This window comes from Lissotriton helveticus, chromosome 4_1 (assembly GCF_964261635.1).
Source record: "Lissotriton helveticus chromosome 4_1, aLisHel1.1, whole genome shotgun sequence".
In the NCBI taxonomy this organism is placed as follows: Eukaryota; Metazoa; Chordata; class Amphibia; order Caudata; family Salamandridae; genus Lissotriton; species Lissotriton helveticus.
Genome location: NC_136063.1, coordinates 1611882792 through 1611908810, shown reverse-complemented (window position 1 = coordinate 1611908810; position 26019 = coordinate 1611882792). Strand labels below are relative to the sequence as shown.

At 43.1% G+C, this 26019-nt stretch overlaps 1 protein-coding gene across 1 annotated transcript in view; it reads right to left on the bottom strand.

The window, feature by feature from the left end:
- Nucleotides 1-26019, bottom strand: part of NPSR1 (neuropeptide S receptor 1) — a 1386173-nt gene that overhangs the window by 887596 nt on the left and 472558 nt on the right. Inside the window, exon 4 of the mRNA XM_078686281.1 lies at nt 10209-10410. Coding sequence (XP_078542407.1) covers nt 10209-10410 — 202 coding nt within the window. The remainder of the gene's footprint in view (nt 1-10208; nt 10411-26019) is intronic.

The following is a 26019-nucleotide window of genomic DNA, read 5'->3' as shown; positions in this document are numbered from 1 at the left end:
ACTATATATGGTCTATAACCTATGGTTTTTTCAGTGAATATATATATATATGAGCAGCAACTCGTAATCGCACACTGCTTGAAACACGGAATCACGGGCGCAGACCAAACTTTAGTGCAGCATTATTTTATTTTCCACAAAACGTCAGGACGCGTTTCGGCCGTCCAAGCTCCAGCGAGCGAGTGTAGTAGTACTGGCAGGTTTTTGGAGCAAGTGATATATATATATATATACATAGGTATTAATTCATAAATAAATCCATAAACAAATCTATGTGTGTGTGTGTGTGTGTATATATATGTATATATATATTTATATATATATACATGCTACAAAACCCTTCCTCATCGATGAAAGGTCCGGCAATATGGGATGGTAGGAAATCAACATTTGTGTATATATATATATATATATATTAATTAAAGCTCCAAAGTTACCCACGTGGCGGGAGCGCACTCGGGGAACAGCTAATGCTATGTAGTTTCCACCAGTTCAAGAAATGCAGCCTGACGCGTTTCGAGTGAAAATCTCTTTTTCAAAGGCTGTTTACTCTGCATCCCATGACTCAGCCACACCTTAAAGTACAATCAGCAGCCTTCTGATAGGCTGGCTTCTCCCACAGGATTATGGTCCTTGTAGTGTGGCATTCTTTGACCCATGCTGGGTGTCAAGGAGTGCAGGAAAACTAATGCACGCCCTGGATGGGCCTCCTGAGCCGGGGCATCTGGATTCCAGCGCTGGTCTCTTCTCCCGCTTTTGTTCTAGCGGTGGTGCACTCCCCGCGGCAGGGCCTGCCGAGTATAGATTGAAGCTCCAAAGTTACCCACGTGGCGGGAGCGCACTTGGGGAACAGCTAATGCTATGTAGTTGCCACCAGTTTAAGAAATGCAGCCTGACGCGTTTCTTGCTGCATGCTGATTGGATGTCAACTGTCTGTCAACACTCCAAACCAGGAAGTGTTGGCAGTCATCTTGTGCCTCGGTAGCACCGAGTCACAAGAAAACAGTAAAACAAATTTGAAAAATAAGGAAAGGGGCTAAGCCTACTCGAGGGGTCCCACATGGATCTTTAGGCGCAAATATTATTATTATTTTTAAAATAAAAAAACGCTTTGTACGCGTATTGTACTCGTACACGGTGGAAAAGGAAAAAAAAACTAGAAGTTCGTTTTATTCTTAATTAGCTCCCGGGGGCAATTTTTTTCTATAATGGGGGGCTTGGAAGTGTCCAACAGGAAGAAAAGAATGAGAAAAAAAAGTAATCTCGAGGACAGCGATGCTCCTGCTTCCTGTGTTTTATCAGGTCAATAGATTGTTTCCCATAACACAAACGTTTATTGCAATAAATGTATAGAATTTTAACTTGAGTAAAATCAGGATGAATTTGTGGGTGTGGACTGTTTGCTGAAAATGCTGGTGCAGCAGTTGATGTGCTTGGTGCAGTAGCAGGTGGGTTGTCCTTCAACCTCTGTGTTGCAGCTCGAGCAAAGTTGTTGGGGTGTAAGTTCTTCACGTGTCGCTCCATATTTGCTGTGCTAAAGGAGTATTTTTGAGATGGATCACCCCCTGAAAGAGTTTGGAAAATTTTACAGGTTACTTTTGGAGCATTAACCTTTTTTTGCACATCTGAAAAAGTAAAAAACTGCCAATTTAGAGTTTTTTTCCTCTTCTTTGGAGGTTCTTTAGGAATGAAATATTCCTCTGAAGAATGGCTGGAAGATGAGTCCATTGCTGTTATTATGATAAAGTTTGTTCTATTTGACAAGATTCTCAGAAGAGATGCTTCTTTTTAGAAAGTCAAAGTAGAATTATTAAAATGGGACGGAAGTTTCAGCAGTTGTAATAGGAAGTGTTATAAACCAATCAAATCTCTTCTTTTAAAGTCACATGGCTTTGCATACGGTTACGCTGTTATTACTGTGCTCTTAGGATGCGAGTACGCATGACGTTTCACCACGATTTGTGTAATTGCTTTTAAAAGTAATATAGGATTATTGGAACTTAAAAAAAATGTTTTCATAATTATCCTAGATAATGTGTTCTGTTAGTATGTTTAATCAATACATAAATATATGTTTTTAAGCAATTAAAAACATTTGCGTCTTCACGTAGGGGGCAATTTATTAACAACACTGAACATATCAAATAATGACAACTACTGGATATAAATCAAGCAATTTAGGAAGCCCCGAGGAGGGGAAAGGGAGGAAAGGAAAGAGGGGGTGCTCATAGGAGTAAATTACAGAAAGGATTTAGTCATATTAAGTCAGATAAATCAAAATATTGACATACAACAATTGAACATTTCAGATGCAACAACCAGAATTTAAGGACAAAATTGATGTACTTTTTAATGGAGACATTCTACGGTATGAACCACATCAATGGAATTGTCAGAGACATGAACCGGATGTCTGGGTTTAAACACAAGCCGTCGACGTTTCGACCCCTGTATTGTAGGTCAAGTTAGGTCCTTAGACGGGGTCTTCATCAGGACAAAAACGGGAAAGGAGGTGATGGGGCGCCAATATCTGGAATTTAAAGAATGGGGGGGGGGAGTTAGACATTCACTAAAAGAGTACAACTATTGTTACACATATACTAAAGACGTCCTGACAACGGCGTCAAAGTGTTTTATTAACACAATTACCATGGGCAACAGGCCGCAGAGGGCTCTGCTGTAGGAACTCGGGTACACCACTCAGTCGTAGGGGAATATCCGCCACGAAACCCAAATCGCGAGCTATACAGGAAATTAAAAACAGAGGAGAAAGATCATTAATGGACTTGAAAGGGAAAAACCTAGTCATCGAGGGCTCCCTCTAGTATCAAATAGGTGGAAATATGCAAGCCTTTGAAGCCTATGGTAGGGATCAAAGAAGGGACTTAGAAAATATACATGTCAATGAATAACTCTAGTATCAAATAGGTAAAGTTATGAGCCTTTGAATTCAGAGGATACACATAGGTAATCCTGAATATTGATTCATAATAGTTTCCCGATGGAGAGGTCTGACTGGGTAAAGGTGGTTTAAACAATTCGGACCAACACATAAAGGTGCCGTAGTGCTCACCTTAGTTAAAAACACAGATGGCCTGGGAAATCTACAGAACCTGGCTGTAGAAACGGATATCCTAAACACGGTAAACAGAATTTGTCAATATCTGTATCATTTGAAGAGGGGGCATAAGTCCAAATAAAACCGCTGTGCGAAAAAATTAAAACACTGGTCAGTGGACTGGGGTAGCGTACCAACCTTATATTCTAAAAGTAAACAGCACTTACTAATCTGAATCGGGACGAATGGACACCGTAGGTGTACTGGTTTGGGGGGGGGGTTTGCATGCGGTACTGCAAAGACAAGGTAAGAAAGTCACTAATTCGGCTGGCTCGTTCGGGGGTTCTGCCAGAGACCACAATTGCAACGGAAAAACACTTACTTGATACTAAATATAATTATAAACAGGACCAGGTAGGGCAAAATTGCTCGATATGTCTCGAACGTCGGTCGCTATGCGGGGAGACAAAAATCGAAAAAGCGGATCCGTTATTAATTACTAGGATCGGCTTACAAACAAACAAGATGCCTCATCACTCATCAGCAAGGGAGGCAGGAGAGGAGAGGAACTCACGGTTAGTCGACTCGAAAGACGCCGTCCAGCGGAATGGCGAGAAAGAGGGCGGAGTTGCTTTGACACTACGCGTAGTTTTGGATCACGTGTCCAACATCCCATGAAGAGTGAAGAAATACTTAGCCTGTCGCGGCGATCCAATATTATCATTAGTCATACCCTTAGTTGTTGAATATGTTAATTTGATCAATGATATTAAATGAAAAAGGAGCAATCATGGGGTTGTGGACAGTTACGGTGATGTGCAAATTTAGTCAAAGTTCCATAAAGAAATAGAAAAACCGCAACATTTCTAGAATGACCGTGCAATTCTCAAAACATGAGATTGTAGACGGCTTATTTTCAAAACATGGATTATTAGGCACTAAATATCTTGCAAAGACAAAGGGTGAATATACATCAAATACTTATTCAATGACAGTAGATGACCTGTTGGGTTGAAAAAGTCAGACATAGACTCGGGCACTTCTCTAACAAGAGAGTGAAGCCGAGTAACAGTATCTTAGTTCATACATTATAGGGTCCAATGAAAATGTTACAGGAGAGATTATTAGCCAAGTGCTGCCAGTTGTGACAGGCTACTATCTAATTCATTAAGGCCATTTTTAATCGTATCCAAAAGTGACATCCATTTAGCTTCACATGTGTTCAGTATGGTCATTAAATTGCCCCCCCTCCTGCTAAGGGTTACTTTTTCAACAACCAACCACCTCAGGTCACTTACTTGATGGCCACTTCTTTGCCAATGGTCCACCAAAGGGGCCCCTGTCACCTTACACCTTATTCTACAGCTATGGGATGAGATCCTCGCTTTGACCTTTTGCTGGGTCTGGCCGACATATAACTGTTTACAAGGGCACATGACGATGTAAATTACACAAGCCGTGTTGCAATTAGTGTAATGCTTAAGGTGATATGTGCGTTGACCATGTTGAAAACTTTTGGTCTGAATAGTTGTCTCACAGGCAGTACATGTCCCACATCTATAGTGCCCTACCAAATTGGGTAAGTTCCATAAGGTAGTGATGGTGGGTTGACTTGCAGGTTCCAAATAGCAGTGAACTACCATATCTCTTATGTTCTTGGCCTGTTTGAAAGAGTGGAGAGGTGGATTCAAGTGTCCAATTTCTTCTGCCACAAGGTGCCAATTCTTATTGATGATTCGCTTAATCTCATTACTACGGGTAGAGAAGGTCGTGACACAGACTATGCAATCCATTTCCCCTTTGTTGGTCAACTCTGGATTCAACAGGATGTCCCGTGGGTTGTACCACGCCCGTTTTCTAGCTCGTTTGACCATCCGAGCAGGATATCCACGAGTGATAAGGCGATCACACAACACCTCAGATTCTTGGATGTAATTGCTTCTGGTCGAACAGTTTCTCCTCAACCTAAGGAATTGGCCAATAGGTAAATTGTCTTTTAGGCCCCTAGGGTGGTGGCTACCATATTGCAGCAGAGAGTTTCGCTCGGTGGGCTTCCTGTACAGGGTTGTCTGCAGTCGTTCATCATTGACATATATCGTGATGTCCAAGTATGGGATGCTGGCATTGCTAGATTCCATTGTGAACTGGATGTTAGGATTGCACAAATTCAACCATGAATGAAAGGCACACAAGTGTTCTTTATTGCCATCCCAGATGCACAGGACGTCATCTATATATCTTACCCAAAGTGTAAGATTCTTCTGGAATGGGTTGTCGTTGGAAAATATAAATTGTTGCTCAAAATGATCCATGAAGATAATTGCCAAATTTGGGGCAACAGTGGCCCCCATCGCCACTCCCTTAGTGTGTCCATTAAAAAGTACATCAATTTTGTCCTTAAATTCTGGTTGTTGCATCTGAAATGTTCAATTGTTGTATGTCAATATTTTGATTTATCTGACTTAATATGACTAAATCCTTTCTGTAATTTACTCCTATGAGCACCCCCTCTTTCCTTTCCTCCCTTTCCCCTCCTCGGGGCTTCCTAAATTGCTTGATTTATATCCAGTAGTTGTCATTATTTGATATGTTCAGTGTTGTTAATAAATTGCAATACTGTGCAAAAGTTTCATGATTACGTGTAATTGTTTTGACTCTTGTATTTTGCAAACTTCGTATTGTATTCTTCTTCCTTGCGGGGACCCCCTGTTTCTTATGTACCACATAGCGCCCAGGCCCCCGTGACTGCATGGGTAAAAAAAAACCTTTTGTGTAATGTGTTCGCGTAGGGGGCGGCGTACATGACGTCACGCGGAAGCTTTGATGCGACGTGTAACGTGAAAGCGTATCCGTAGCGTATGCTGAGAATGATTAGCAGTACAAACTATGGTGCGATCACTCTCTCACTATCAAATCAGAGCACAGAGCATGCTATGATAATGGTTACAAGTGGTCACTCATTGGAAATCTGATTCAGCTGTTTGGCTAATCCACGGTATCATAATATTACTTTTTATCCTTTTTAAGTTTGAGGTTTTGTATGTAACACTATGCAGCGCTTATCTCCATGAAGCTTGGTTATTATCATGTACATTTAGGTGTCTGACGGAGGGAAAAGAAGTCTATGTGAATGGCGAGGATTGCACAATAGCACCAGATCACTCCTTAATTTGTCCACACATACGATTGCATGGCTCTTGTAATCAAGATGCGCCATATTTGGTGTGAGTTTTGAAAGGTACTGCTATCATACCAACGTTCAGTTTACTGGAAACGTGAGTTATTTAATTTGAAATAATGCAGATTGTTGTGCAATGTTACCATGCATCGGTTACATGATTACGGTAACTGAGCGTGTGGTTTGCTATAAAAAAGTTGTGTTCACTCCTCTGCATGGGAAGCTGGATGTTTCCATCTGGCCATCGATTCCGACCTTGAAAGAAGAGTCAACCAAATGAGCCGTATAAGAGCACTATTGTCTCAAAAAGAGGTCGCTCTTACATCTGCTAGAGAAACATTTGTCCTTCATGTAGCAAATACCCGCACAGAAGTGTATGATTTATTAAATACAGACATGCCTCTGTATTTTGAGGAGTTAATTCAGAGTATCTTTAATGCGTCCTTGACTACGGGGTTACCTTACTTTTTTAAAGTTAGAAGCAGTGGTCTTGTGACTTCTTTTCAAAGTATATTTTGTGTCTTCTCTGCATTTTTTCATTCGATGTTTTCAAGCATCTTTGGTGAATTCCGCTCAATACTCGCATTGGTTGCTGGTGTGCGTTTATTAATTTGTTTACTTTAATATGGATGCACATCCTGCAGCACACAACAATATGTCCCGGCTGTTGCTGCTCCGCAACCGAATGCTTAGTTATTACGGAGCGCTGCCTCTGGCAACATTGAGTGCAGCTTAGGGCTTATCATTTCGATTTTCCTTTTTCACATGCGTTCAACCTGTCTTCCATTGCCTGAGCTGCGATTTCGAATGGGCCCTGGATTTGTGACCCTGCAGTACGGTGTCTCCCAATGCGGATTATGACCAGCTGATGAGCCCCTTTGTGGTTCATGACTTGCTCTGTTCTGGCGGCGGGATTATGGCCTTAGCAGCGATACATAGAATAATGGGACGTTGGAATGTTTCTGCAGCGGCGCTTGACTTCTTGGCACGCAGTTACATTGAAGATGACCCGAGTTTTCCTCCAATGGTGATAGAGGCTCCGGTCGTTGAGGAACATGTATGTTTATTCCCACTATTGAATTGGATGGCTGAAATGTTTTCAGATGGGAACAATGACTTCCTCTTGGAGGCTGTTGCTACATACTGTGCTTATACGCTGTTGGATTAAGACTCTTTGATTTTTCTACCTATTCTTTATTATTTAGTTACTGTTTTCTATCAAACAGCGAATAATTTTTTATGCAAATTTAAACTTGACTCTGCTTTTCAGGCTTGCACTCTGCGTGCCTAGTTCACCCACGTTTATATCACGTGGTTCTATCGAGGGAGGGTGTTGTGGGCTGAGCCTTACACTCACACCGTGTTAAGTTAGCATGGGTTCATTAGAAGGTTAAACACCATTTTTACTTTCCTGCTCTGCCTTGCAGACGACACGCAATTTTGATATTGTTTAGAGAAGGCTGAGTATTTTGTTTCTCATGAGAATAATTTGTTATGCTACATTTCTAGACTGCCTCGCTAGTTTAGTGTGTATAGTGAGAGCATGGAACATCAAGGTTATCTTGGATACTGTGTCTGATATTCGGAATGATCCTCGCGCGTTCGACCTATAACACATATGCAGCTGTGGCCTCGTCTAATACTGGCACGTTTAATAATGTATTGTGGAGGCATAATTAGACACAGTTGGAGAACATTGGTATCCTGAAAGTTTGTGCAGAACTCAATGTGACCCACTACTGCTGAGTACCAGAGGTATGGGGCCGTCCATGTACTCCTATGAGACCTTCTGTAGTTATAAACTAACCTGGTAGGTAGGGAGGGTAAAATGTAGGTATATTTTAAACCTGTTTCCCGTTAGCAATATAAGATGCTTTCTCCCTTTGTATTTTATGGAATAGTAACAATGCTGACAACCTTGTTTCTGATAATATGTTTGGTTGTATTATCTAAGGTACTGTGCATGAGATTACCGCGTTAGAAATAAACATTTCAAATTTGCATGTGTCTTTATTTACTCCTTGTTTTGGACTGGTGTAAGACTATAACAAAAGAGTGCTCTTTCTATCTACCTTACTTGAGGTAATCTAAGTCGCATGTTCTGGGTTGACTACTCATTGGTGTTTTTGCTATGAGACGAAGAACCAATGAGTCTCTGATTGCTAGTCTGGTAGGGGGTTTGTGTACTAAGGTGGGTACCTGTGTAGGAGCAGAATTCCTGCAACATTAGTTACAAGAAAAAGGCTCGATAAAGAGCCTTGAGTTTGAATCAGAATATGAAATTGAAGAATAATTGATAACCCCAGCCAAGAAAGGGAGCAAGTGTGCAAATTTACAATGTCTTCGGCTGGGGTACTTGTTACAATAAAATTGTTAGATAAAGGCCTGCACTTTGAATAGGAATATGAAATAGAAGAATAGTTGAAGATCACAGCAAGGTATGCAGCAAGTAGTTGTGTGTATGTGTGGATGATGTGTTGATTGAGTGGAAGATGAAAAAGGTGAAAAAGGCTGGAGACACAAAAACTACCCACTGCCTTGTCAGTGAAGAGAATCTTTGGATTTCCAGCTCATTACACAGATAGGGTGTTGGATTCCGCAGTGGGATCAAGAGAAACGAGTAGCACATCTAAGGAAGCAATCTAGTGCATAAAGTACACATAGTGTGCGGTACTAAGGACGCAAGAAAGGACGGAAGTGGGGAAATTACCCACTGCTATTGATGGGTAGTAGTTACGAAGAAGGCTGAATAAAGGGCCTGCACTTTGAATTTGAATTAAAGAAGAATAATTGATAAGCCCAGCCTGGAAAGGCAGTAAGTAGGTGTGTGTATTTGTGGATGTGTTGATTGAGCGGAAAATGAATAAGGTGACAAATAAGAGAGGCTGCAGAGAGTGATGTCATGAGTGATGTCACTGACCATGTCATGAGTGATGTAATATGTAACGTCATCAGTAGTGCATTGCGGGCGCGCGAGTTATAGTTAGATGAACTAACTAGAACGGGGGAATTTCAATGGTTTTGTATGAGTGAAACATCCACCTAACTATAACATGTGTGAAACGTATGGTTTTTTCAGTGAATATATATATATAAATATATATATATCCAACGAATACAGGATACCCAATTTGACAAAGGCCACAGGAAGATATGATTGTTCTCATGCAATTTAATGGCAGCCTGCAAGCAGGTAACTAAACAGGAACCACATCACCAAAGTCCTAATGCCAGACGCGTTTCGGGACTCAAACTTCCCTTCTTCTGTGGCGCTTTGATGTGGAAAGGTGAAAGCACTCATGTACAGCGCACGCTTCGTTTTAAACACCTGCCGTGTTGGGCGTGGCCCGCACGGCCTTCTGGATGTCGTAGTGCGCTATTTCTCTACCCATGTGGGCGCGCTCCTCCTTTTCTAAAAAATTAAAACAAAATAAATGCTACAAAACCCTTACTCCTCGATGAAAGGACCGGCAATATGGGATGGTAAGAGATCTACGTTTGTTTTCTTTAAAACAAGGACGCATTTCAGCTATATCTATATAGTTTTACAACATTTCATTAAATTTCAAATTACATATGTCATGAAGTTTATTATGGAAAAATATTAAACAAAATATGATATTACTCGTTTGAGAATAGATTGTGTTGTCGGCCACTTTGGAATTAATTTACACTAACGTATGGTTTGCCATTACTGTTCCATAACAATGCTTTTAACAGAGAGAACATGCAGTGCTCACACTTTCCCGCCATTAAACAGCAATGGACACTTACAAGTTACATTTGTTTGTGGTTTTTAATAGCATTTCATATGCACAGTAAAGAAAATGTGTATAATGGACTACAGTATATAGTTTAATCCTCTCATACTCTTCTCCAAAACAGAGACATTGTGGCTCTCAGTATGGGTTACTGGTTGCTGTTAAGTCTACTTTTTTAAATCATATTTATAGATGTTTACAAAACTCATACCTGATAATAATCAAAGGGATGAAGTACACCAAGAAAGCAACGATGGTCATGTAGGGAATCCAGTAGGAATCGTCAGGCCAAAGAGCCCAGCACTGCACTTCTCCATTCGGAATGGTTCTTATCCCAAATATTATCAGTGTTGGAACAGAGAATAGGAAAGAAAGACTCCAAGCTACAGCAATCAACACCTTTGCCTGTCTTTCTGTGAAATAAACAGATAGATATTTGTCAGTACCGTTAACAGAATCCATTACCTCCATATACTGCTTCTGATTGTCTGCTTTCATTCATTAACTCAACTCCCTACAATAGTACTGATTTACCTAAATAGGGTGACATTATCTTCCACTATAGGTATGCGGAAAATAACACAATCAAAGACTACAGGTGCAAATTACTTCTACAGAGGAAAACAAATCTAGACTGCATATTGTAATTAATATAGAACTAATAAAAATAGTATACAGTAAATAGTAGAGTATATATAGAGTAATTTTTGTGTAGAAATATACAGGGGTATATTTATTAGCCCCTTTGTATCACTCTTGCACCACTCAATATGCTGCAAGAGGAGTGCAAATAAAAAATGAGATTAATGAAGCCACGCAAGGCCACCTTACATGGCCCTGTGTCGCTTTGTAAATCTTGATTAGTGTAACGCAGCACAAATCGCCTTGTTGCATTACTCTGCGCAAGGGAGGCTTTTCTTTTAGTGTTCCTTGGGTTTTCCCACACAACATCCATGGATTTTGATGCATTGCAGATTTACAAGAACAAGCTGAACAGAGAGAAGTAGCTTTTTCATGTTTCATATGTTTGGAATGGTCATGATAAATCCTTCTTACTAGTGAAGTTGAATTTAACATTAATGTTTTAGAAATGACACTTTTGGAAAATGGGCATTTCTCAGCACTTATTGCTGTGTGTGTCTGACAGACTGTCTACTATACACATCTGGGGTGGGTGACAGCTACTCTTTGTTCATTCCCTTTAGACAACCACAACACATGAAGAATAGGTGTATCTGAGTACCTGTCTACATTTATCTGCACTGCATACTTATGGCCTTTACTGAGCAGGATGGAAGGGCAGCGCTAACACTTTGTGAGAAGTTGGCCTGGCATATGCTGTCCACTGTTCTAGTGGGCACCTTGAACCAGTCCAAATGACCCTTATTGATGGTAGATTAAAGAGAACCTTTATAGAAAGCAATCCTATTGGTAGCTGTGGAGAGCAGCCTTCAGGCTAAGTCTTGGAGGAATGTAAACCAGCTTGTTTTACCAGTCTATAATCTCGTGAATGACCAAATGAAAGGAGAACCACACCAGGTATATATATATATAAAAAATATATGTATTTATTTTAAACACATCCCACTAGTCTCTTTATGAGGATAGAGGCATAAGTATAAACGGTAAACTTAATATAACACAGTAAATTAGCACAATATACATTGAGCCCTAGGGGTGTACCAAACTATATATTAAGAAAGTGGTATAAGAACCACGACTTGCCTAGACACAAGGCCTAGAACCTGTAGAACCGCTGGGGCCACAAGGAACCACCCAAGGTAGTGACACAGAGGACCCACAGGGGACGCGTGCAGTGTGAGAACACAGCTGCGATACCCCATTAGCTTCTATGGGGACACTTAGAGGAGGACTTTGAGCAAACCTCTTTAGACCCAAGGGTTTCTATGGCCAACACACATGGGCACACTGGAGTACTCGAGTTACCTCACACAGGGAAGCCGGGTGCATAGGTGTCTTTTGGTGTCAGGAATCGTCATTGTTTTCAATGGCGATCTGCTGCAAAGTGCTGCTGCCGTCGAAGTGGAAAGTGTCCGGGGTGATCCAAGCCTGGATTGAAGATGAGAAGAACCTGAAAGCAGAGGGGACAGAGTCTGGGTCACTTGCCAGTGACCAGGGGCATGATAGTAGAATGCCCACCGATGGCGGATGATTTCAGGTGAAGAAGGTGAAGTTTGACTCTTCAGCCACAAGGACCAGGAGGCATCGACGACAACCAGGTTCTGGACTCAAGCTGTTCCGCAAAGGATGTTGAGTGCTGCAGTGTTGGTGCCCGGATTGGACCCAACAAGCCTCGTCAACAGCAACCCACGCAGGAATCAAAGAAATGCTTTGGTGCAGACCAGCAAGGTCTGAGGGACTCATCACGCAGTGGGGAGTCAGGGAACATCAGGAGAACCCAGTGAAGCCCAAGGAAAATCAGAGATGCCTTCACAGGGACCCACCAGTCAAAGTACCAGGGATCGCAAAGGAGCCTCAAGGGGGAATGCAAGAAGCGTGCTGACAGAATTCTCGTGGAGTGTAGGCCCACAGTCTTCAGTGCAGGTGGTGCTTGGAGCTTGGGCTACAAGTAACCCAAAGCACAACTTCAAGAGATGTCGAGAAGTCAATGCGCTAGCAAATGTGCATGGTGTCCAGGAGTTCCGGTTCCATGTCACTCAGGAGGGCTGTGGGTTTCAGCTTTGCTGGGGACTCAGGTCGGCCTCTGAGAAGTCTGGAAATCCTCTTCCTGTGTTGCAATTACTTCAGAGTCTGGCGCGAGCTTCGGAATTGCATACTGGCAAGATGCTTCATTGGTGCCTGCTTGAGCAGGGGAGTCACTCCTTTACCCCAAAAGAGATTCTACCATCCTATAGTCTTTAGTAGAGTGTCGAAGTTCAAGGGTTCAGTTTCAGAGTTTAGTCCAGGTGTAATCTGAAATCCTGTTGCCAGGGGTTCTTTACTTATACTCAAGAAAGGGGTGGGCCATACTCTGGGGACCCACCTATGAGAAGGTTTGGAAAGAGGGGTGGCTACACTCATTTCCTTTGTCCAGTTTCGCACCAGAGCAGGGGCTGGTAGCCCCTGCTACCCGTTTGAACTGGGCTGTGCACAGGGACAACAAATGTGCCCCCAGTGCAGACTTTCTGGCACTCTCAGAGTGCACCCACCCAGCCCCAATACACTAAAGCCTGTCTGGGAGGTGGTTACACCTCCCTGTGACAGTAAACCTATTGTCCAGGCCTCCCCTGCCAGAGTTTTGTCCAGCAGCAAGAGGCCAGCCTCGTGTCTGTGGCTGCAACATCCATTTTGTGATGCGAGGGCTCTTTTAAACTATTACCGGGTAGACCAGTGTGGACATGTCTCTCCCTCTAGAAGGGTGGAATTCAACCTCCGCCACCAGAAGTGTTGGGGGGGTAGGATTCCAAAGTGTTTGATGCCAAATACATGTTTCCATGCAGCCATTCCAAAGTTAGCATTTACCGCGAGGTTATAATGCACTTAAGAGTATATGGTCTGGCTGCATCACAGAACAGCCTCAGAGAATAGAATCCAAAGGCTGCAGAGGGGTCCTGCTCATATATGGGCACCCTCTCACACAAAACCAAGCACCCTGCCTTCAGGATTGATAAGGCCTGCCATAAGGGTGACTGATAGGTTTCTATGAGCGGAGATTTAAGGTAGATATAGATAACCTATATCTTAGCAAGGGGTGCATGCAACACCTTACCCAGGCTGCAGGAGCAGTCCTGTGGTGTCATTTTGGAAGGCTTCCCAGGGCTAGCATAATACATGCTGCAGCCCCTGGTAGGCCTCTGGGGTACCTATGCCCTTAGTACCTAGTGTACCATATACTAGGGACTCACAATGGTACCCCAGTAACCAAACTGGAGTGTACCTATATACATGCAATCCATTTAGAAAGGAAGCAGTTAGGCTGGAGTTGTGGATAGTAGGGCCCAGCCAGACTAAAGTTGAAAAACAGTGAAACTCCAGCAAAAAGTGGGGTTAACCATAGTAAGCAGATCCTACTCCCCCGACACACTTCACTTGTCCTGTCCCCACACAAAGGACTGTTTGCCCCCACCAGATAGCCAGCCAGACAGGACTGGGTTGAAAGGGATCTCTGTACGTGGCTGAGGGCTGATTTGTAGTTGCGCCCCAAGTCAAGGGCACCTTTGAGTATAAGTAATTGGTCTCTGACCCCTAAAAATCAGACACTACTGGACTTGTAACTCAAGCTCTGTAGGAAGAACTGCTTTGCTGCATAAATAAATCAGCTGGACTGCTGATCTGGAAGGTCTGCTTTTCCGCTTGTTGTCGTGCTGCCTGCTGCTCTATGACTCTGCTGAAGGAGAGCTGGGCTCTGCTCTCACTCCAAGTGATCTCCAAGGGATTGTTGGCTTGCCTCCTGATGTTTGAGACTCAGGGATGTCAAAGCCTCTGCCCCTGCTCCTGGTTCAGTGCATCAACAGGTATCAAGCAACTCATGCCCTAAAAAGCCTTGCTGCACAGCTGACAACTCCTTGGACCTAATGTTGAACAACGCAAGGCCTCATAAAGCCTCATCCCACAGGCTCTTGTAACTGCACCGGATGACACAAAGCCTCACCACACAACCTCTTGGAACTTTTGCCGGAACAAAGCTTCTTGGAACCAATGATGTGAAGACTTGCTAAGCCTCGCTGCACAGACTGGCCCCTAGGATCCAAGGTACCAAACTAAACAAGGCTCACACTGGCTCGGGTAGAAACACCAAAAGACTTAGTTATCAAACTGGACCTTAATGATGAGAAAAGTCTTACTCCCTAATAGAAGAGACGTGGGGAAAGAGATCTATGATGAATTCCAAGGTGTGTTTACAGAGAGGTTGGGTTTACTCAAAGAAGTAGTGTACAAGATTAAGTTGAAACCTACGGCTGTACCAGTTGCACATGAATCTAGATTGGTTCCATTAATAATGAAAGCACCTTTAAAGGAGGAACTGGATCAACTGGTTGAACAAGGAGCCATAGAATTAATTGAATGCACTAAACTGCTAAAAAGTGGTGGTAATGTTGTACACTTATGTGTAGATCTAAGAGACTTAAATTCTAAATATAGGGATAGACAAGTATCCCCTGCCTCAGATTAATGAAATACTTAGTCTTATTCAAGATGCAAAGTACTTCAGTGTGCTAGATTTGTCATATCACCGGATTGCACTACACCCAGAATCGCAAGCATTGACTTCATTCACAACACCATTTGGGATGTACAAATTTGGGTTAGCCTCTATGGCTGCTGCTTTTCAAAGAATTATTAAGCATATTTTGCGGGATGCCAATAAAGTTATGCACTTTCAGAATGACACATCTCAGCCACGGCCAACCGTGCATGCTACCAACTTAGGCAACTTTGGGGAATTTTGGAATAAGACCTCAAAATAGTGGTGCAATCTTTAGTTCTCTCTAGATTAGACTATGGAACTGCCCTTCCCTCAGGCATTCCCAAGGTTCACCTAGACCCACTGAGAGCAAGACTACATGCTGCAGAACGCTTTGGTTTAGGTCTCAAGAAATGTGACCACATTTACCCTGCCTTGATAGCCCTGGATTGGCTCCACATTGAAGCACAGGCCCAATTCCAAATTACTTGCATTACCAACAGAGCACCCCACTCTTCCTCACCTTCCCATATAAATGAGAAACTGAAAATCTCCAGAGCAAATACCGGTCCAGATAAGCCCAATCCCTGCAACTTGGACTCCCTACTATCAGTCGAGAATGATGCAAGAACAAGTCTTTCTTTAGAAATGCCACTAGAATCTGCAACTCTCAACCTCCTTCCCTCTGTATAACCACCTGCCTAGTAACCTTCAAAAGGGACCCAAAGCTTCTCCATTTTGACAGGCATCTTGGTTAATTCACCCTCGATCTGACTAATGTACTCCCCCACTTTAAACTGACATGTTCTCATTTTATGACCCCATCACCTAAATCAATGCTTTTACTGTGTATCTCCCATGCTCATTTGCTGCAACTATTTCTTGTGATATCTCCTACACAGAGCCACATTTGTAAACGTAAAAGCATAATTACTAATATTGTAACTAGCTGTAACCCTTGTATCATGTTTCTTGTAAAGCACTCTGATACCTTCAGGCCATGTCCACACCATATAACATTGCAAAAATAAAAAAATAAAAAAAGAAGAAAAAACATTCCTACTATGGGTCCTCAGAGGAAAACATAACACAAACTTACAAAATGTATTGGCATGTCTAAACAAGGCAGGACTTACCATCAACAGAGACAAATGCAAAATCGGGGTTACCACCGTAGAATATTTAGGACATACTATCTCCAATGAAAGGATGAAGCCCAAACTATTTGGTAGAAGCAATAAAGCAATAAAGAATGCACCCATTCCCTCAAATAAGGATGACATCAATTAATTTTTGGGATTGGCGCAATATATGTCCAAGTATGTAAACAATTTTTCAGACCAAGTACAACTCATGAGAGCCTTATTAAAGGAAGGTACACACTTTGAATGGAAAGTGGAACACAGTGAACCTTTTGAAAGAAGCAAAAAAAGCCATATCAATTCATTCTGCTTGTATAAGAAACCTTATTATTAAAAGGAGAACAGTGTTGTCCATGGATGCCAGTAACAAAGGCCTATGGGCCACCTTATCCCAAATAGATGAAATCTCAGAAAGAATTAAAGCATTTGTCTCAAGGACATTAATGGATGCAGATCAGTTACTTTACTGGAGCAGAAGAGGCTTTGGCCTGTCTTTTGGCAGTTAACCATGTTAAATTCTACTCTTTGGGGCTTCCCATTTCACCTGAGAACAGAACATGAACCACTAATTTCAGTTTTTTCCACAAAGGAGATATAGAAAGCTACACCCCGTATTTGTAAATGGATTTAGGGTCTGCAAGGTTTTCATTTTAAAATGGAGTATGTCCTAGGGGCGAAAAGTCTGCCAGAAGAATACTTATCCAGAATGCCCATACAACAGTAGCCAGAAGATATCCTGAACCAGAATAACACCCTAATAGCCATATCTATTCCAGCCATTATGAAAGATGAATAGATGGATTACATAGTGAAAGAATGGCCTCAGAAATACACTACTCTGTCCACAGAATTGCAACCTTTTTGGAACATAAGTAATTAGTTAACGTTGGATGGTGAGCTAGTTCTCAGGTCTAGAAAATTAATACCTCCTTTACGACTTAAAAAATGCAACGTTGACTTAGCTCATGAAGGCCACCTAGGAAGAAGTTTGACCAAAATTGAGTCACAACTGACTGCTGGTGTCCTTACATGCAGTCGGTGGTGGAGAGCAATGTAAGTGATTGCCATGCATGCAGCGTGAGTACCAAGTCCAAATGTGTGCAGGAAACTTCTCTTCAAGCAGTCAGTGTGCCTTCTTGCCTGTGGAACAATATAGGACTGGATGCTCTACGTTTAAATGACAGATATGTATTCGTTTTGGTTGATTGTTATTTTTATTCAATCTCATTAAGATTTGTCAATAACATCACCTCAAGGAATCTTATAGTATTCCTGTCAGAGACCTTTACCAAGGAAGGTAACAGTGTAATTGGGTTGTTTCCTGTTGAGATGCTGAGAGGATGAAAACCAAACTCTAAGTTAGCCCCCAAATGGTTATTTAGTGATAAAGGGGGGGAAGAGAACCGGGTGAGCATAAAAGGAAAAACTACCCTACACCAAGACAAGTTCAGGAAGTGGTATGAGAGTCAAATGTGAGAAGACGGCAGCCTAGCATGGTTGCAAGTCAGGATAGGTATCTCCAAAGACAAGGAATGTGAGTAAGAGTGGGAAGTAGTACTCATGTGTGTGGTGTGCCCTTACACACCCTTTCTAGTGTAAAGCATCATCATTGGGCACTGCTCCTCGTGGGGGTGGCACTGCAGTCCCTCACGGGCCCTTCAGGAGGGAACTCTGATGGAGATCTTTTAGGAGTTGCCGCAGTTGTGCATGTTTGTGTGTGGGCCAAGAGGTAAGTGTGGGTGATGATAAAATAACCCGTTGATACCCCAATAAGTTTATTAGAGGGTCCTCAAGGTGAAGCAAAAATTTGGACGGGGATGGAGATGCACTTCATGCTAATTGAGAGGGGAAAAAACAGGTAGGTTCCCACTTCTCGCAACCCGTGTGAAAGTGTAATTGTGTTGTTAAAAGTGAGGGGTTGTCCACATGTTTTGCACTGTGAGTTGGTCCCTAATGGATCCCCGAGCGCTTCATCAGGACCGTGAATAGAGCTGGAGAGAGGGAGGAATCAGGGAAAGACGCCCTATATTCCTACCATGCCTACGTTGAGGTTGTGTAAACAAAGTATGTTCGAGACACGTCTTATACGTGTACTCTGGTTCAAACCTGATGGATACATAAAATGGGGAAGGAAAAACAGTACAGGGGTAAAGGTGTTGGTAAAAGCTACAATGGTCTGCTGCAAGTACTTATCATGTTTATGTAAAACAGCCCCATGCACTGACCTAACTACTGGTACTAGGGGCAGTGTAACGAGGCAGTGGGAATGGAGATAATAGCTCTATGTCTCTGTAAAAGCGGGCTCTGCCTCAGCCTGGAGTACGTGCTGATAGTGGATCTAATGGTCGGTAGGGGTTAGAGAACTGCCAAAGTCAAAGGGGACAGCTACTCACATTAAATATATAAGGGAGGGTATGGAGTAGAACAATGAATGTATGGTTGGCGAGACAACCCCGCGCTGATCCGATGTGTCCAATATGTTCTATTTTCACCCCTGTTCCCCCCATGCCACTCTTTAGATAACGGTGCCTCCACCCCAGAGCCATAACTCACCTCCATTGTGGATAATCCAGGCCTCCGTTTAAATGACGAGACAGTAGTTGAGATCCTTAGGGCACCCTCACTATTAGCAGAAGATGGCAGTGCAGCCACAGGCAGCAAACATGACGACTGGAAGTCTTTGCAGTCACTTAGGAATTTGCAGATAAAGACGGCATCACACAGCACCATTATGACAGAGTTCCTTAGGGCAGACATCGCCCCGAACGGTCTCCTGATTACACTGGCCCTCAAGGATATTCTTAGAGGACTTGACCTTCCGCCAAGAGTGGTCGCAGATTTATTTGAAGTGCACACGTGATTGGTTAGTGTTGATCATCAACACAGCCAAAAGACTATCGGACAAACAAACTGAAAGCAGGGATATCCATCATGGCCTTTAAGCCACGCCTAACAGAAATTAATCAAGAGATGAGTAACCACAAAGAATATCTTTTGAAGCAGAAGATCAAGCAACTCCAGAAGGATGTCAAACGCTTTGACAAGGAAATCTTTTTACCCTTACACGAAGGAGCATTTTGTCTTTCAGAACAACAAGACTACACCGGATAATGCAAGCAGCAGTCACTCTACCAGATCAGACTCAACCAGTAGCGAGTCCAGTTACGCGAACAGACCACATAGACCATGGGGTGGATATAGACACCAGCCACCACCACCATTGTTTCATGGTTTTCCAACTCATCCTTTCCAACCACCCATCTACCAGGGTCCATGGATGGGACCACAACCCCTGTGGAACAGACCGCCTGGCCAAAATCCTCACATGCAACAATACCAACAATTCCAGAACCCCCCTTTTTTCAACAGAGGGAGGGGCAGAAGAAGAGGCAAAAGAAGAGAAGGATCCAAGAATGTCCATTGGCAAGACCAGGAACATAGGGTATTGAGGAGCCAAACAGCGGGACCCTAGTGGTTAACCTTTCCTCCAGACCCATGGTGACGGGGGAACTTAGGCTCTTGGAGAAGGGCCTCTGTTTCGTCCCAATGCCCAAGAAAGACGACTTCAGATTACACCTGGAACTACACCAATTTTTCAGAAAAGTGCGCATAAAAGCATTTTCCGGGACAAACCAGAGGTCCCTACCGTTGGTACTGGCCTTAAGATAAAATCAAGATTCACTCCTACCACCGCAAAGACACCTCACGAAGTGTTGACGTTTGAACAAGCCATCCTGAAGGATGTGAGCGATATTACCACCGTACATCCCTTTGACATTCACTCCAGAGAAGAAAGACTATTACTGAAGAACATCGCAGAAGACACAACGATCATCATCTTTAAACCTGCTGACAAAGGCCGTGTGACCGTGATACAGGATACGGACGCATACGATGCAGAATGCCTTCGCCAACTTTCTGACACCAGGTACTATCAACCTACTGAAGAGGACCCCACTGCATGGCTAACCACTAAGATACAGAGCCTTATCTTTGAAGCCGAAACGGAAAGCTGGATCTCAAGAGATGAAGCAGCATTCCTTACCAACAACGAACCTAATATCCCCTATTTCTACTGTCTACCCAAGATTCACAAGGGGGTGAACCCACCCCCAGATGCCCCATCGTGTCCGGCATTGACTCTTTGTTAGAACCCCTTAGTAAATTTTGTGACTTTTTTCTACGTCACTAAAACCCCCACATACGGGAGAGACACTACAGAGGTCCTCAACCTTATTGAACACTTCATTGAACCTGAATCTATCAACCTCCTAGTCACCCTAGACGTAGAAGCACTTTACACCAACATCCCCCAGGATGCCACTATAGCTGTCCTGGAGAAGGCTCTTCACAACATCGATCCATGGCCTTACATCACATCGATCACCTTTATCTATGACTGTGCTACTATTGCCCTCAAAGAGAACTTTTTGCCTTAGAAAAAAAACTATACCAAGTTCAAGTTCCGGGCACCAGCATGGGTAGCACCTTTGTACCGAGCCTGGTGTGTCTCTATATGTCCAATTTTGAGGAAGAACATGTCCTAGACACAACCAATCCATTTGAGACTAACATCCTGCTATGGCGACGCTACATCGACAATATCATAATTTTTTGGAAAGGGGATGAATAGGAATGCCGTTCCTTTTTTGACTGGATCAATACCATTGACCCAATCCTCAAATTCACGGGCACTATGTCTCGGGATTCCATTCCATTTCTAGATCTGCTAATCTCTCTACGTGATGGTACCCTTATGACAACCAACTACCGAAAACCCACTGATAGGAATAGTCTCCTCATGTACCAGAGCCACCACCCAAAAGCATTGAGGGATAACCTACCTGTGGGCCAGTTCTTACGCCTCCTAGAAACTGCAACAAACTCAGTGAGTTCGAGAACCAAGCAACCACTCTGACAGAAAATATAACAGCTAGACAATACCCCCAAAAAATCATAAAACAGGCACGTAAAAGAGCCAAGAACAACCAGAGGTAGTCCCTCTTAGAGATCAGGAACAAGAGTTAGACAGACACTCTGACCTATGCTGTCTCCTTTACACCTGACTCCAATAGAATCCAAAAGCTTGTTAAGAAACATTGGAAAATGCTGGAGACCGGTACGTTCAACCCGGGTCCCACACCACTATTTGCCTTCAAACGCACACAGAACATGAGGGATATTCTTGTGCATACACGCCCCAAGAACATCAGCCAACAACAACCCACTCTTTGGACACTGCCCCCAGTAGTGGGTCATTACCCATGCGGCTCATGTGCAGTCTGCCCACAAACTAGACCTTCCAAAGAATTAGACTTGGGGCTCAAAAGACCCTGGCAACAAAGACACTACACTAACTGCAACTCGAAAAACTGTGTCTATATGATCATGCCCCTGTAGCTCCAAGTACATAGGCATGACAGCCAGACCAATAAAAATACGGATCAGAGAACATAAAAGTACTATCCGGTGCAAGAAAACCATCACAAGACTACAGCCACATTTCTTAGATCACAATCACTCCCCTGACAGTTTACAGTGGACTGTGATTGAGTCCAACCCCCATTGGACAGCATCAGCCCTGTTTAGATAAGAACAACAATGGGTCTTCAGACTCAAAAGCAATATTGAAGGATTGAACGATGACATACCTTGGGCTGAATTAGCATTCTGAGCCCCCCCATAATCATTCCCTTCTCACAACTTTTCACAATAGCAGGGATGCTTCCCATATTTAGTAAGAGATCCATGACTTCCTTCTGCATTAGGGATTACCCTCAACATTCTTCACTGACCCTGCAATCATTGAAGTCTATACCGCTTCTGGCCACACATGCTATCATGGGTTAGAAAAGTTACACTGATAGAAGCCATACATATAAGCATCATCCATATATATGGCGACTATTTACAGTGATATAACTTCAACTATCAAACACACTGCCCGGGTTCCACGCCCCGTCCGGTGTGCACTTCTTTGACCACTAATACTGACCTGAAATAAATATTTTTTGAGCATTACCACAGCTACTCCTTGCGGTGTTAACATGGTCTTCTTGCATTGCACAACACTACAACTATCCGTGGCATTTTGCAGGGACTGGGATTAGCTTCTGTGGTCACCGATGGGTATTTCACCGATTCCCGTCCAGTGTGCATGACATTGAGCAATCCAACTGACTTGAAATATTTTTTGCTCTGGACCACATTTATCTTTATAGCTTCACCACCTCTGAGACTTTCCAACATGGCCACTACCGGTCTACCACCGACTCCCCAACCCGGATCGAGAGACACTAGATGTCATTCACTTACTTACACACTTAAGTACCTTTTAGAGATGACATACGATACCACCGCACCACCGTGCCCCCGATTATCCACCACAATTGACAGCAATAATGGTACTTGCACGAAACCTTTTACGAATAGGACTTACGAAAGCTTCCAAGATGGCCGCGTCCTATGAGTCCCCTCCACCTGCTTTCCCGTACTCCCAGGTCGCACAACATGTGATGTACGATATGATGATTATATCAACTATATCTATAGGCACTCCTCATTACCGGTGGACTGGGCAGGCTGTAAGGTCTCCAGGATTCGGTTGGAGGGTATGAAGTAAGTTTCTTGAGCGCTGCTGGGCACGAAAGGATCTCCAGGTAACCCTAGATAAGTACTGTTTGCTATATCGAGAGAAATGTACTAGCGTGTTTTTCTCCTTTGCACTGTGCTTTTTAATTACCGCTCCCCCTCCCCACTCGACCGCTATGTGCCGAAGAAGCCTTACTCCACCTAGGGGAGGGTATGATTTGCTTTCTCTGTTATTTCACAATAGACTCCATTCAAGCACTAGAATCTTTGTCACCTACTCTCACATCCTTTATTTTGTGCCTGTCCATCGCAGCTTTTATTATCGCGTTTGCCGCTTCTGGGCATTCGTTGAATTTTTTACTAAGCACTTTGTTAGCGCAGCATTGTCCTACTAGACAACTCTGTGACGTGTGGCGTCTGTCAAAGCTTTTAAGTAACGCCCATGCCGCTTCAGGGTGATTGTTTTGGTTTTCACAATAACATCGGATCAGCGCAGGGTTGTCTCGCCAACGATACATTTATCGTTCTACTCCATACCCTTCCTTATATATTCAATGTGAGTAGCTGTCCCCTGTGACTTTGGCAGTTCTCTAACCCCTACCGACCATTAAATCCACTATCAGTACGTACTCCAGTCTGAGGCAGAGCCCTTTTTCACAGAGATATACAGCTATTATCTCCATTCCCACTGCCTCGTTACACTACCCCTAGTACCCGTAGTCACGTCAGTGCACGTGGCTGTTTTACACAAACATGATAAGTACTTGCAGCAGACCATTGTAACCTTTACCAACACCTTTACCCTTGTACAGTCTGAGGCTGAGCCCGATTTCACAGAGATATACAGCTATTATCTCCATTCCCACTGCCTCGTTACACTGCCGTTAGTACTCGTAGTCACGTCAGTGCATGGGGCTAATTCACATAAACATGATAAGTACTTGCAACAGACCATTGTACCTTTTACGAACACCTTTACCCCTGTACTGTTTTTCCTTCCCAATTTTATGTCTCCATCAGGTTTGAACCAGAGTACACGAATAAGACGTGTCTCGAACATACTTGGTTTACACAACCTCAACGTAGGTATGGTAGGAATATAGGGCGTCTTTCCCTGATTCCTCCCTCTCTCCAGCTCATTTCCCGGTCCTAATGAAGCGCTCCGGGATCAATAAGGGACCAACTCACAGCGTGAAACATGTCGACCACCCCTCACTTTTAACACCACAATTACACTTTCACACGGTTTGAGAAAAGTGGGAACCTATCTGTTTTTCCCCCCTCTCAATTAGCATGAACTGCATCTCCATCCATGTCCAAATTTTAGCTTAACCCTGAGGACCCTCTAAGAAACGTATTGGGGTACCAACTGGTTATTTTATCTTCACCCACACTCACCACTTGGCCCACACACACATGCACAACTGCGGCAACTCCTAAAAGATCTCCATCAGAGTGCCCTCCTGAAGGGCCCGTGAGGGACTGCAGCGACACCCCCAAGAGGAGCAGTGCCCAATGATGATGCTTTACACTTGAAAGGGTGTGTGAGGTTACAACACACACAGGAGTACTACTCCCCACTCTTACACACTCATTCCTTGTCTTTGGAGACACCTATCCTGACTTGCAACCATAATAGTCTGCTGTCCTCTCACTTTCTATTAGTAACTAGTACCATCTTCAGTATTCTCCATTACCTTCAGGAGCATCGGTACTAGGACCTTTTTCCAATCAGCTCCTTGTCCCTCCTTCTTTAGAATTGTGGTAACATGAGAGTCAAAAGACCAGTTAATAGTCAGACAAAATTCCAAGTTTTACAAACTGGAAAGGATCAAGCAAGTAAAAGGGAATGTGGTAATTTTAGATAGTGGATAGATGAGAGCAATGTTTGCTCATGCAGCACTCAAGATGGGTGCATGTGGAGAGCTAGTGGGGCCACAGGGCTCCGCCACAGTCCCCACATCAATGGTCTGTGGGATGGGGTCCCTGGGACCTGAAGTGTCTTGGGGAAGGGGGCTGCACAAATGGGTTGGAAGTCAGTGTGCAGCATGGGGTTTGCTGCTCACGGTGGTTCAATGCAGGGTGGCAAGGCCCTGTGGCCAAACCCAAACCATGCACCGCCATGGCTCATGAGCAGCATGGGTTTGGTCACTTGAGAGGCAGGGTTGACTTTATGCATGGCAGGAAAATAACGCTATGTTAAGAAAACTAAACAGTCACTGAAGACAGCAAAGGTTAAAGTAACATTATAATTAGGGGAAAATTTCAATGGCAGCGTACCATTTTAAACGTAAAAAAAACACTGAAATTCACCAGTTATAGTTATCTCAAGTAACAATAACTTATGCCATGCACTGCTAATTACCCAACATATTATATCACACATGACATCTGCTATGAAGCCATTGATAATATTTCCGGAACATTTGCAATAACATTATTTATGAGAAAACTGTGCATGGCGGGGGCGCAAGTACAGATATGTTGCAAAGTGGTGGTAGCCACTTTGTAGTTCTAGTTAGGATTCCCAGAAATAGGAATTCTTTTGTGTTTTGACCACTAATAACTTTGTAGCTGTTTGACTAATCTCCAAGTAATTTTGCTGACCTTTAGCTTTTTCTAAATTGACAGATAATGCAAAGATTCCCATTGATTGGTCAAGGGGGTGCAAATAAAAAAAGAGGGTCCTAAAACACGTTTTTCCCCTAGTACATTTTCCAACCAATATGTACTCATGGGTAGCAGCTAATGGATTTCCATGAAATGTGGCAGGATAATAGATTATTGTGTGCATATGATCTTTTGGGTTAGGAGAGGTAACGGAGTAAGTATTTTTAAAGTTGTAAGGCATTTAAACTTATATCTGTGCCTGCAAAAGTTTCACAAATGTTGTGGTATTTCACAAATGTACTATGGTACGTAGTGATGACATGGCATTATGTGATAGGTTAATGACTGCTTTTACAAAAGTTAAAGGCAGCCACGGCATTTTAAGTAAACTTTAGAAAGAAAAGAATATTGTGATAGGTTAATGACTGCTTTTACAAAAGTTAAAGGCAGCCATGTCATTTTAATTAAACTTTAGAAAGAAAAGAAAAGGTACAAGGCAATGATAAAGCAATAGTAAGGTCTAAAGTACAGAG